This window comes from Centruroides sculpturatus, unplaced genomic scaffold, assembly GCF_000671375.1.
Source record: "Centruroides sculpturatus isolate CEXI.00-Female unplaced genomic scaffold, Cexi_2.0 scaffold940, whole genome shotgun sequence".
Taxonomy (NCBI): domain Eukaryota; kingdom Metazoa; phylum Arthropoda; class Arachnida; order Scorpiones; family Buthidae; genus Centruroides; species Centruroides sculpturatus.
In genome coordinates, this window is record NW_019385030.1 from 216,237 (window position 1) to 229,813 (window position 13,577).

At 26.8% G+C, this 13,577-nt stretch overlaps 1 protein-coding gene across 2 annotated transcripts in view; it reads left to right on the forward strand.

Moving 5' to 3' along the window:
• The window catches only part of LOC111633658 (CUGBP Elav-like family member 4), a 299,636-nt gene that overhangs the window by 164,355 nt on the left and 121,704 nt on the right, over positions 1-13,577 (forward strand). Inside the window, exon 3 of one of the 2 annotated variants that reach the window (XM_023378267.1) lies at positions 1,540-1,620. The exons of the other annotated variant lie outside the window; for it this stretch is intronic. Within the exon in view, the coding sequence (XP_023234035.1) occupies positions 1,540-1,584 (45 nt within the window). The 3' untranslated portion in view covers positions 1,585-1,620. Of the gene's footprint in view, positions 1-1,539; positions 1,621-13,577 lie in introns of those variants that run through there. 2 annotated transcript variants of the gene reach the window in all.

Below are 13,577 nucleotides of genomic sequence, written 5' to 3' on the forward strand. Positions count from 1 at the left end.
CATATATTATCAAAATAATCGAGTTGGATAGGATGAAAGATTTATTGTCATTCGAGTTAAATTGTGAAAATAGCAAAGTAAATGATATTTGAAACAGTTAATCAATAATTTCTATTCAGAAATCATTTAATTAAATTTTAATTTATTGATGACTATGCTTTATTCAATGCTAAAAATATTCTGTATAGTGTAAAGGTTAGTTCTAAGTATAGTAAATCAATGTGATTAGAGAAATTTGGAGAGGGTGGAGTGCAGAACTATCCATCCACAAATTGTTCTATGAAGAATCATCATAACTGTAAAGATTTGATTGGTCCTAAAACTTATATAACAAGTGGTTGGGAACTTCGATTATTTTTTTTATTAATCTTCCTCCACTACTTATTTTTTTTAATTTAAAATATATGTAAAAATAATTTTCAGAAATCAATATTTGAAAGCTATATTTAGAAATATTTAATATATCTATAATATATATTTTTTCCTTCTCCAAAAATTTATATTTTTTAATTATAATTATTCGAATGTAATTAGTTCATAAAATAAAATAAAATATATAAAATTTTCACGTTTTTATATCAATTAATGATACCCATGATCAATATTTATATAATTAATTTTAAATGACAATCTATCAACAAAACTTTTTTTTTTATATTTTTCTTCGACGAAATATCCTATTTACAATGCTATATAAAAAATTATTTTTTTAAAATTAAATATAAATTTTCTAATAAACTTATATATATATAAAAACATTAATATATAATTTATCAAATTATTACGACTTTTTTCTAAATCGAAAATAGTAAATTTTATTATTAAATAGTGATTTTGATTGAAGACATTTTCAGCATTTATTATAAAGTTAACGAATTTAAACTAATTAAATTAATAATAATAAAATTAAATTGCATAAGTCATAAGAACTGATATTTTTCTTTCTGTTACTCTGAGCGATAACACTCGATTACAGCATTATTTATCACTTTTCTTTGTTGATAGAATATTTTGTAGCTGATAAGCAAACTATCTCTTGAGAAGTGAGAAAGGGAAGGAAAAAAAAGAGAGAAAAAGAGGGAAAAAAATAACAATTTGATAACTAGAGAGTGCGTTTATCTATCACAGGTTTTAATATCACTAGAAAATAATTATGATGATAAATATCAGCGAGAAGAATCTGGAAACAATCATCTTACTGTAGCGTAGAAAAATTTTATGTCCTTGACGAATATTCGTATTTTACATTTAAAAGAAATTTGAGTGTTAAAACTGATAAGCAGATCCTAAAAGTTATAACATTCGAAACTAAATGGAGTCAGATAACATCTCCGATGACAGAAACAATAATTATCTTATTCTTCTTAGCTGTTTGTCTTCAACTTTACCTCTAAAAAAAAATACTTTCTATTTATTTTAATTGAATTGATGTTTTTAAAAGTTCTAACTTTTATTATAACTACGAATTTAAAAAAATTAGCAATAAATGTCATTAATATATTAAAAATATTAATTATATTTTCTTTTCTTTTATTCTAGGTAAGTATCTTTCACTTGGACTTTTTATATTCTACTGTTATTTAATCAACTCTAGTTATATGTTTTTTTTAAAAAAAAAGGGATAATCAAGACTTTAAAGAGGTATTTTTTAGTATAGTTTTTGTCTTAATATTAATTTTTCTTATTAAACGAACTCATTTTTAATCATATGTCATAAAGGTACATATTTAAAAAGTAATAAATGTGCATATAAAATTTATATACACAATAGATTTTAACTTTATATTTTGTAAAACTATTATAATAATAACTTCATAATTAATTATTTTACATATTTATGATCAATTTTGATCATAAATATGTAGGAAGAATACTGGAAAAATTTAATTAGCAGTTTAAATATAAATTTTCTAGTTGGGAAACAATGCAAATCTTAGTGGATAATGGTCTCCATTTTTTTTCCTTTTTTATTTATTTAATTTTTTTACAGACCAACACCTAATTGTGATTTTAATAGAGGAAATAACCGGATTTATCAAGTTAAATGAGTATTTCCAGTTAGACTTTTTGATGATTTCGTCTTTTCGTTAATTGGAAATTACAGTTTCCTCTCGTTGTCGGCCTATTTCCATTTTCGTTTCTAATTGCCATTAACTTGTTAATTATTTCATTAAATTGTTGGCTTTATTCCAGCCTTGTAGCCTTTTCTAAAAGTGAAATATTCTGTAAGGGAAAACAATCTCCACTAACCGAGAAGTGCTCTACCAATTTACAACTTTTAATTAAGATTTTTACAATTATTTACGATCCTAATACGGTAACATCTTTCTCAATTTATAAGCCAAGAATAATAAATTATATTTAAAAATTTTCGTATATAATTAGGAGCCATTAATATTAACTAAACAAAAAAGTAATTTTCTAAATTATTGTTTACCTTCATTATAATTGAAAATATGTTAGATTTATATAACATAATCCAAGATAATTTCGGAGAGCGTAGGATGTTTATCATTGAGAGATAACGGACTAAATTATATTGTTAATCTAGTCTAGCAGTAAATACAAAAGAAAAAAATAAAAAAACAAGTGCCCTAAATCTGTACCAAAAATAAATTATCGAGTCTGATGTAGATGCAGTAGAATAAAAGTTGATGGGAACTTTTTTCGAGATTTGTCATTACTGTCATCTAAGGAAATTCCATCTTGCAACTTACCAACTAAAACGACAATGTGTGCAGTAAAACCACCATTGACTGAGTGAGAGATTGGTGGCCTGTGTATTACTCAGTGTTTCCTTGTTCAGCACATTTTTCTGCTCCACTGGCATTTACAGTTAAAGTTTGCTGAAGCAGCAAAGTGGTTCGAAACCGTTAGGGTAAATGTTAGAATTGAGACTTCAACTTAACTTTCTTCAATGACGTCATACGGTCGTTGATTCCTGGCTAAAGACCTTGTGAATAAGTAATGAAGTTGTTTATTGGTCGGTAGTTACCGCATTGGCCGATAGATGGCGAGATAATAATTGCCTAGCACCAATATCGAGTCTCACCCCTACTTACAATTTTTTCAAGATTTTTCTCGAAATTTCAATGAGAAAATGTTTATTTGTTTGTTTTTTTTAATAAATAATACTATAGTATTCTTCTCTTCTTGACGAACAGACAATTTGGCAGGAAAGAAATATGATTACTAATGAATAATCAAGTAAATGTTTCTCTTACCCTATTATTTCTTCGATGTTATAATTAATGAACAACTGTTTAAGCAAAAATTTCCTTTACTTTTATACATATATTTATTTTATAGACAGGTTTATTACACGAGATTTCATTATTTTGATATTTATTTCTGAAATATAAACAATAAGTTTAAATTTCTATTTTAATAACGATAAATAATTATAAAAATTTTATTAATTATCTGTTATTAATCTATGACGTATTTATCAATGAAAAAGAAAATAATTTTTGTAGAGTAAGTATTGTGTGTAAGGCTACCAACAGATAGGAAAAGACAATTCGAAAGTCTTAATTTATTAATGAAAAGGTATTGAAGTAAAGTGAATTTATTTATTGAACATTTGTTCAATAATTAATACGATTTTCTTTTAATCATTAAGTTTAAAATCTATTATATGCAATATTTATAACAGATTTGATAACCTTCATAAACAATTTATCTTCTTGATTTTTCTTCATCGCTTCCAATCAGAACTCGCATTAAACAATTTAATTTTGATAAAGTTCAAAATTAAGTTGATAAATTTTAATGTAGATTTCTTCGTAATTCCATTACATTAAAGTGCGGTGGTAGCGTATATACAAAAGTTTTCAAGTAAGGAATATTCATCATAAATGATATGATAAGAAGAATAAAAGTAAGCGAGATAAAATGACATTTTACAGACAAGGAATGAAAAGAGTCAGAAACTAATGTCAGAAATATTTGTCAAAACTATGTACGTTGTAGCCGTATACATTTGACAAACAACAGAACAGTATCAAAACATTGTAGAATTTACAAACACCTCGTAATTCAAATTGTGTCATAATTAATTTTAACGTGACGTAATTCGACTAGGTAAATGGCATTTTCTGATTTTGTATCCAATTTAACTTTATGACCTAAGTCGGTATAATCCAAGAAGTTTCAAAGTTGAGAGACGTTAGAAACAAGGTATCATTTGTCTGGCTAACACCTGGTGCTACGATAACCTTCACACTTCTGAAAGACTAATTAGGTTACTTACTAAAAGATAACAGAATGTTTCAATCTGGAAATGAGTGTTTTTTTCTTAATTTTACTTATTAGTTACATTTTCATGATCGTTTAAGTTTTATCATTAATCAGTAATTGGAAGCAGCAAAATTTTACTTTTTTTTAATTTAAATTTTCAAAAATTCTCTTTATAAGTTTTGCTGTAAGCATGAGATTGTAATTTATTTACATACCAAACATATTTTATAGTTAAATTGTAGATAAGATCTGTACCAAGCTTAAATTATAATGGCTATTAATTAGACATATGAAGAAATAAATGTATTTCTGCAGATATAAAATGAATTTCTTCCCCATATCGACGAATCGTTTAGAGAATGCATTTAATAAATAGTTTATTAATATAATACGAAAGAAAAATTCACATTTCTTCAATAACCTATCATTAACGAACACATCATTGAAAGCAAATATGTATTCCTAGATGTTTGTTATTAAATATATGATTGAAGAAGAATTGATGACTGTAATTGTAAATTAAATTAGAAAAAAATTAATTTAAAATTAATTTAAATATTCTTATTTATTCATTTTATCTCTGTGATAGATACACAGTTAATTTATCCGATTGTTAAATGATATAAGAGATGGTAAACCATTAATTATTATTATTGTTTATCATATAATTAATTGTCTATTTGTGCGCTTTACTAATGAACCCATCCTGTTTATAATTATATAGTATGGAATATAATCACAGATACATTTTGTCACATTGCATTCCTATAAATTCTTGATCTCATATAGATTTTAATCGAATTATTGTTAATTTAAGCATGTCTAATGTGTGTTTTGATGAATTATTCTCCAGTTTTCGTGTGATTTATATGCATTCTTCCAGTTTTAAGAAGTGATAAATCTAGTATTCGTGATTGTTTTTAATTCATTCTCATACGTCTATGTAATGCATGTGCTATATTGATATGTGAATTAGTACATCTGTCTACTTAAATAGAGCTGGCCAACCAAATATACATTAGTGACATTGTATCATATTAAACTACTATCAATTAATTGTAGTTGTGTGTGGTGAGCTAACAGCCGTCGGCTTTGTAACGACAGATGGTTTGACCATGTCATTACCAAGATACTGAGGGTTACCGATGTCTCTACTGTTATTCCAGGAATGTATATATATATACATCAGTATTAATCTAGATACATTGACGATCGACTGAGTTTCAGTTAAATAAACCAAACCGGGACGAAATTAATATACTAAATAAGTCTTTGGGAGCTATAATCTGTAGATTCTAAAATTAATGTGTTAGATAAATTATACTTTCCTTTAAAATATTTCTTAGGCTCTAATATATGACGGCCATCCATCTCAGTTACGCACTTTTTTCGTTAAGCCGGAGAAGAGATATTGAGATTGTAAATCTAAGTATCTTCTCTCCAAAAGACAGTTTGATGATTGACACAATTATTTATAAATCTTTTCGAAAAAAATAAACAATTTAAGCAGACAAAATCGTATTTTTATAGTTAATAAGGCAATAGTAGATCCTAAGTCTTTCGTTAAAAGTTGAGGATTTTGTACTAAGCGCGCATTGATCTGTACAAAGCATCTAAAAAATCCCGATTTTCAGGAAAGAAAGAATAACGAACCGGATACCTCGAGATTAGTTGGTAGGAAACAAAATTAGAAATATTTCAATCCGCCCGCACTATACGGACTCCACAGTAGATCGAATGAAGATTGGAACATAATCCGTCGACTTAGAATAAACCCGAGCGAAAACTGTTAAGACCCCTCTCTGGATATACTATATAATTCTTTAACTTCTTTACTCTCAAGGCCTTTACTTTGTCAGGTCGTTATATCCTATCGCCCTTGTTATCAGTCTGGCACATTCGGTACCTTATTCTGGGTCATTCGTTATCCTCCTATGACCTGACATCACCATTGTCCAATTGCGGGGCTTTACGTCTACTAAAATCTTTACCTTAATGCTTTTCATAATGCAACAAAAGATAAACTTTTAAATTTTTAATCACGCTGACGAATTAATTATCCGATTTAAATTTTAAATTAAAACTGTTGCTTAAGTGTAATATAACAATTATTGCATTATATATGAGATTATTCTTTTTTCATATAATGTGTTTTTTTTTCTTAAATTAATCTCATTATAAACATTAATTTTACCTAAAGATTGAGTCATTTTCAATTAATATTAATGCTATTTATGCAAGAATTATTTAATAATATCGAAAATTTTTAATTTAATTAAAAATGTCATGTTTATTTTTTTGTTACACGTAAATNAATACCAGAAAAATTAAATAATCGCTTAAAGAAAAGTATATTGCGATAAAAAAAAAGAATTGATTAAAAATCAAAATTTTACAACTCTATTTACTTTATTATCTGGACGATTGTGATTGGTTATATTTTGAATTAATCCGTCACACTACATCGATATCGATAACGGTTGCTATGGGGACAGAATTCGAGTAATCTCTACAACATCTTGTGTGTGCTCACACGAGGCGGGTGTGCTATGGTAGCGTTATCTATGACATGCTATGTCAGTATATGGCAGATACGATGTTTGCGGTGAATGAAAGGGGACGGTATGTGTGCCGGTTGGGGATTACCAATCTCCCTTCACTAGTGACAGACAAATGTCCTCTTGGAAACACCAAGCTTCTCTTGTACTGTACATGTCACTGCTTAAGTAGCATGCGAGATAAAGTCCTTTTGTGAACATACTGCCGAATCAGTTTCGAAATAGTTAAGAGATGTTGATTTAATTATTCTGGATGCTGGACACTATCTCCCAGTATTCATATATACAAATCTCTTTCTAGCGCTTACTACGTTCGAATAAACAATTATATAGTCCTACTGATATGTATTAAACATATTTACGACTACAGTTTAATATATTTAAATTTATTTTAAAGCTTTAATATTCAGGAACGTCTTATTTAGCGGCAGGAAAATATCTGTTAGAAATTTGTTAAAATAAAATTTAAAAAAACCTCATGTGGGAATTTAATTACAATTTTTAAAAAAAAAATTGAATTCTTGCAAGATTATTATTTATCATTTCTAAAGTTATTTATCTGATGGAAACTTGATTGTTTGGACAGGTTCCGGAAAATCGAGCTATTCCCATGTTAAACTTATCAGTAACATCCGGTGGACCGATGGAGCGTATTTTCTAGATAATGTTGTATTCACTTTCTGTCACAATGAAAGATAGAACAAAGACTAGCATAGTTCTAAACCTTCTTGACTTGACCTCATCAAATTTTTTATTAGAGATTTTATTCAAGTTACGAAAAAAAATGGTATATATCTAGATTGTACATTAGTCTTTAGGGTCTACTTTTGTTTCTGTTGGTAATATTGTTTTAATGTTTAATTATAAGAGAAATTTTATTATTCATATTTCGGAAGGATATCAATATCAGCATGCTGATAATGATGCGAGTAAAACTGGATGCTGTGAAAGTAGAATGGTTTTAATTAGTTTGCCTTAATAAATAAAATATTTCGAATAAAATACGAATTATTTAATTAAGATTGTACAATTATAAGTTAGAAATTTAACGAAAAAACTGGAATACAATTAACTTTATTACAGATTTTATAAAATTTATATTGCGAGGAAAAATTTAGATTTTTAACTGGGAGAATATTTTAGTTTAACGAGTGAAAGTTGCGATGCGAAGATCAAGTTAAAGCTATTTTATTAAACTTCATTTTCATTTAATTGATTTTTTGGAAGAGACGGAGTCGTAGGCACTTTTCTAACATCATAATCTTTAGTTTTAGAAGAGACGTTTTCGAGTGACTAACAATAAACCTTTAGTATCCCAGAGGCGTTTTCTCTCTCTACTAAATACGAATTTTCTCCTAAATCTTGCAGCAACCTGCAATTTGGAATAGAAAAATTTTTCTAGCGTAATCCAGGACCGCTTGAGACACTGTGTGGCAGAGATATTGTCTATCTTGGTTGAGCTGTCGGAAAGAAGGGGTTTACAATGGGACGTAAGGCTTATCTTATCGCCTGCTGCCAGGCCTCAGAAACTTATCCTTTCCCGCCGTACTAAAGCTTGAAGAGAAGGTAATGTAGCGGGAATGGTTCTATGCTATCGGTATAGTTACTAAAATCACGTGATTTTGAACAATCTCTTCGAATCTCTCCATCATTTACTACAGAGTAGAATTGTTGAAGTATTTCTTAGATTTTTTTTCTCTACTTAACTTAAGTACGTAGCTTTTGGATTCTTTTATTATCCTTGATGGTATCTTTATAATATATATCTGGATTTTGAAAAATTTTCCTATTCTTTTTCTCTTCTCTAGATGATTGATAACCGAAATTTTTCACATCTGAAAAATGCTCTTATCTCTTTATTGAAATACTAACTTGGTCTATTATTTTATTTATAATCAAATTTTTAAATATTCCACGATCTATAACTTAAATAAAATCAAAACAAGAATATTTATATCTTAAATGAAACTGATGATTTAAATTTTATAGAGTCTTTTATTTCCAAAATCGGCAAGAAAAATTAAGTAATATCAATATAAATAAATAAACTGTTTTGAAGTTTATAATTTACCTTATAGAATAATGCTATGATAAGAATATTTAGAAAAATATGTTGTAAATAATAATATAAAGCGAATCGAATTTATTTATGCTTATAAAACTTTGAAGTGTTTATAAATAGAAATCATTGTTTTGATGATGTTTATTTATAAAATCTTCAGTTTTTTTAAGCTAAAAGGAAGCAAAATATGTTTCGTTTCTCTTGCCTTAGTTTATTTTTGAACTTTAGAGCAATCTACCAACAATTTTCTTATTCCTGATTAGATAAAATACTATATAATCACTTTATGGAGTTATTATATGGTCCTATTTCTGAAGATAAATATATAACTGTCAATCTTATAGAAAAACAATATTAATGTGTTTCTAACCATTATCGTTATTGTTATGAAGGTGACAGATTTCTTTATCTACACTTCTATGATACTATATATTATTTTCGATATTATCTATTTATTTATACTATTAAAAGAAACTGTTTCTATAGCCTATAAGCTGTCTAGTTGCATTTCTGTTGTAGTTTCAAGTGGTTATCGTCATTTAATAAGTTGGATTCTAATCTAAATTAGTCTCCAAATCAAACTAATACCATTATAATATTTTTGTATTTAGCTATAAAGTATTAAATCAACATTCTAGCATAATTAGTACAGTCTTAGATTATATTACTATAATCCTACTAAATTAGGAATGCGAGATTATTAGTGCAACTCGAGCAGAATGCAATTTTATCTTTCCTTTATCTGTAAATTAATAAATCTTAAGTTAAAAAATTAAAAAAATTACTCAAATTTTAAAGATAAAAACTTAAAAAATATGAATATAATTGATAGGACTTTCATGAAAAAAATATCGTGCCGTGTTTAACATTATCAACAGTATTTAAGATTGACATTCGATATCTTTAATTACTAAAAGAAAAATAACCTAAAAAATATTATACATAAATAAATTAAAATTTAATAACACTGAATCCACTATTTCGTAATTATAATGCAAATCCGACCAAGTATTAAGAATAATCCATTCCGTCATCACTGATTATTATTTGTATTCGTAGCTTATAAATGTCAACGGAAACTAATTTATAATTAGTAAGATAACAGAAAAAATAACAAAAATGTGGTCATTTTTTATGCAATAACATTTTAGGAAATTCGACGGCTTTGCGTTGGTCAAGGGTCGTCATCATGAAAAGCCATCAGCATCCAATTATCTCGACTAATTGTTGAAATTAATTAGCTCCTCCCTTATCTTTTCCGTCCAGCAGTTGCACGAAAACTAAGAGGATCAGTTTATTTGTTTCTCTTCAAACTCGGGACTAATGACTTAACAATGCCTTCCTAACAGTTTCTTATACTATCTGATAAATTTAAATATACATTTTTCTACTTTTAATGTCAATTAATTGAATTTTAATTAATATAAANAATAGAAAAATCTACGTTTACTGATTATATAAATATTTTATACGTAAAATATTAATGTTATATTAAATGCTAAATTACCTGAATGTAAATTAATGTCTACGGATCCATTGTTTTTTTTTTAATTTTAAAATTAAAATTACAAAGTTATATTATAGTTTTATAAATAATTTAAAGGTTTTACTAATTCAAAATTAAAAATTTTTATACTGAAATAGCACATCATTTTAACACAAAATATTAATTTATTTTTTTGTTAATAGATGCTTTGTTAATTATAAGCGTGGAGGTAATATTGAGTATGAAATTGTACTTTTGCTGAATAAAAATTAGTTACACAATCTACTAGGAATATCTAAGTAATCAAGTCGGTTACAAAAATAAGGATTAAAGTTAAGCCGCCATTTAGACCATCTTCTGCCACTCTCTAATCCGGAATCTTCGATTTTGGACAGTAATGTTTAACGGTGGTTGGTCCTTTGTTTAAAAACGAGATTAAGTCGATCCAGAAAGTTTCTAGAACGTGAATTTTCTACACTTTGTTTCTAATCAGTCCATATAAAATACTGTATACAGACTGTTTATATCTAGTAAATTACCTCGAGTGCGAAAGCATTCGCTGCATTTATTTATTCTTTTTTTTTTTATTTCGAAACTTTAAAGTTGTTTGAATGACGTTAGTTCACGACCTGCTTGGATTTTTATCGATTCTTTTGCATAAAGACGACCTTTTTGTTTCTTCAATCTCCATTTTTCTTGTTTTTTAGTAAGAGAAGAAGCAGTAAGCGACACCTGGCGTTGTAAAATCGAGAAGAATTTATTGCTCCAACATCCAAAATATCCCCTACAAGCTTTTGATGAAGTTTTTCTTCTGAAGCTATGATTTGACTTAATGTATCCACTAGATTCTTACAACAATATGGTTGACATTGGCTCCCTTAGGTGAAACGTGCTTTTTTAAAACTGCTCAATTGATTATCTGGTGATAAAACGTGTTAAAATTGAAGTTTATTTCCTACTCCTTAGGTAGAAAAAATCGTTACATAATTAATATTCAAACAATAATTTAAAAGCAATAAATTTTAAGATTTCATTAAAAAAAAGGGTTTATNCATCTTTCGTTTAATGTTATAATTAACAAAGATAGTAGATAAAATTGTAATTATTGCTGTTAATTTTTTTAAAACTAATATATTTAAAGATATAAATCAGTACATTAGATAAATAGGATATAAAATTTGCTATTAAAACTGTACAAAACTAACTGTTTACAACTGTAAAAAAATTATTAAAAAAATTAGATATTAAGTATATTGTACACATGCAGTTTTGTAATTTTACGATGAATATAGTGGCATTTGAATAAACTGGCAAATTTCTTCAAGTTTCTTGCTACAAACAAGAAAAAGAAGGAAAAGACTGACACAATACATACCATTTGTCTAGCATTAGCAGACAAGACTCAGAAACAAGATTGATGTTGTATTTCTTATTCAGACTAAAGACTTTTTTTTTTTTTTTTAATTTCTAACAATTGTGACAGATGTTTTTATATATATTTTTTGGACTATGAATTTTTTTCATCTTCTTTAAATTGGAGATTTGACGACTTTATAACGATTACATTTATTCTAGAGGCGAAAAACAAACGCGATAATGGCGTTTAAAAATTTACAAATTAAAATTTAAATCAAATTGAAGAAAAGTAAGGGAAAAAATTCAAGAGTGGAAATGAATTTCTTTTTTTTTTAATGATTCTTAAAGTTAATTGAGAAGAAATAATTTTTGATATATATTTTTTCGCTCTCCTCCTCCTCCTCTTCTTCCCTTCTTTGCCAAAAAAAAAAATTAAAAAATGAAATTGTCTTTTANAATATAAATTTTCGTAAATTTAAATTCTGATTATTCATTTTTAAAATGCCTCATATATTATCAAAATAATCGAGTTGGATAGGATGAAAGATTTATTGTCATTCGAGTTAAATTGTGAAAAAAAGTAAATGATATTTGAAACAGTTAATCAATAATTTCTATTCAGAAATCATTTAATTAAATTTTAATTTATTGATGACTATGCTTTATTCAATGCTAAAAATATTCTGTATAGTGTAAAGGTTAGTTCTAAGTATAGTAAATCAATGTGATTAGAGAAATTTGGAGAGGGTGGAGTGCAGAACTATCCATCCACAAATTGTTCTATGAAGAATCATCATAACTGTAAAGATTTGATTGGTCCTAAAACTTATATAACAAGTGGTTGGGAACTTCGATTATTTTTTTTATTAATCTTCCCATACTTTTTATTTTTTTTAATTTAAAATATATACTCTCCACCTCAAATTAGTATTTGTATTGGAAATTCATATCGGGGCCTCCTGCCCCACCTTTCCATATCTGGTCTTGTCTTTCATCTATCTAACTCCTGTCTCGAGATTAAGCACAGACAAACGGACGGACGGACGGACGACAGTGGGAATTTATTGGTCTACAAGTTTTTCAAATTGCAGTCTAATAAACAAATAAACATGCAAAGAAATGTCTTCATATTTCATTTACATCACATCATACGAACTTTACAAGTTCAGAATTATATTATCGTTCGATTGCTTAATACAAATATATATAGCCTATAAGTGGAAACGTGGAAAAAGTATTAATTAAAATTTGAGCAATTATATATTATAAGAAAATAAAATGTAAGAAATTAATTAAAATGTTTTCAGCCATGAAATGAAAAAATACATTAATGTAAGAGACTGATAAAAAATTTTTCAATCTTGATTTACAAATGGAGTTTATTCTGTAATATTGTTATTTTAACTTTAAATTTACGAAAATGTAATTTCGAAAACTATTTTAGAATTTTTAAAGAAAAGAAAATTTTATTAGAAGCTTTTGTTAATTTTAATTAGATCTGTCTGACTTTCATAAGCTAAATTTAAAATTACAATCTAATCACAGTAGTTTATAGTGGTAAAATTTCAATGTATAGTTTACTTTTGGTTTAATCAGGTGGCAAAACCCTATTTCTTTAGTTCTAGAAACAAATACAAAGTAACTTATAACTAAATTAAGACTAAGTAAAGATTGAGAAATAATCAAATTTTCATATTATTTGTGCAGGGGCGGATCTAGGGTTTTCGGGGCCTAGGACTTATTGAAGTCCAAAGGGGCCCATTTTTCTTAATACAAATAATACTATAAATTATCATTATTATTATATTATTAATATTAACTATTTTTACTATATGATAAGTGCTCATTGTTAATGAAAAAGTATTAAAAATTTATG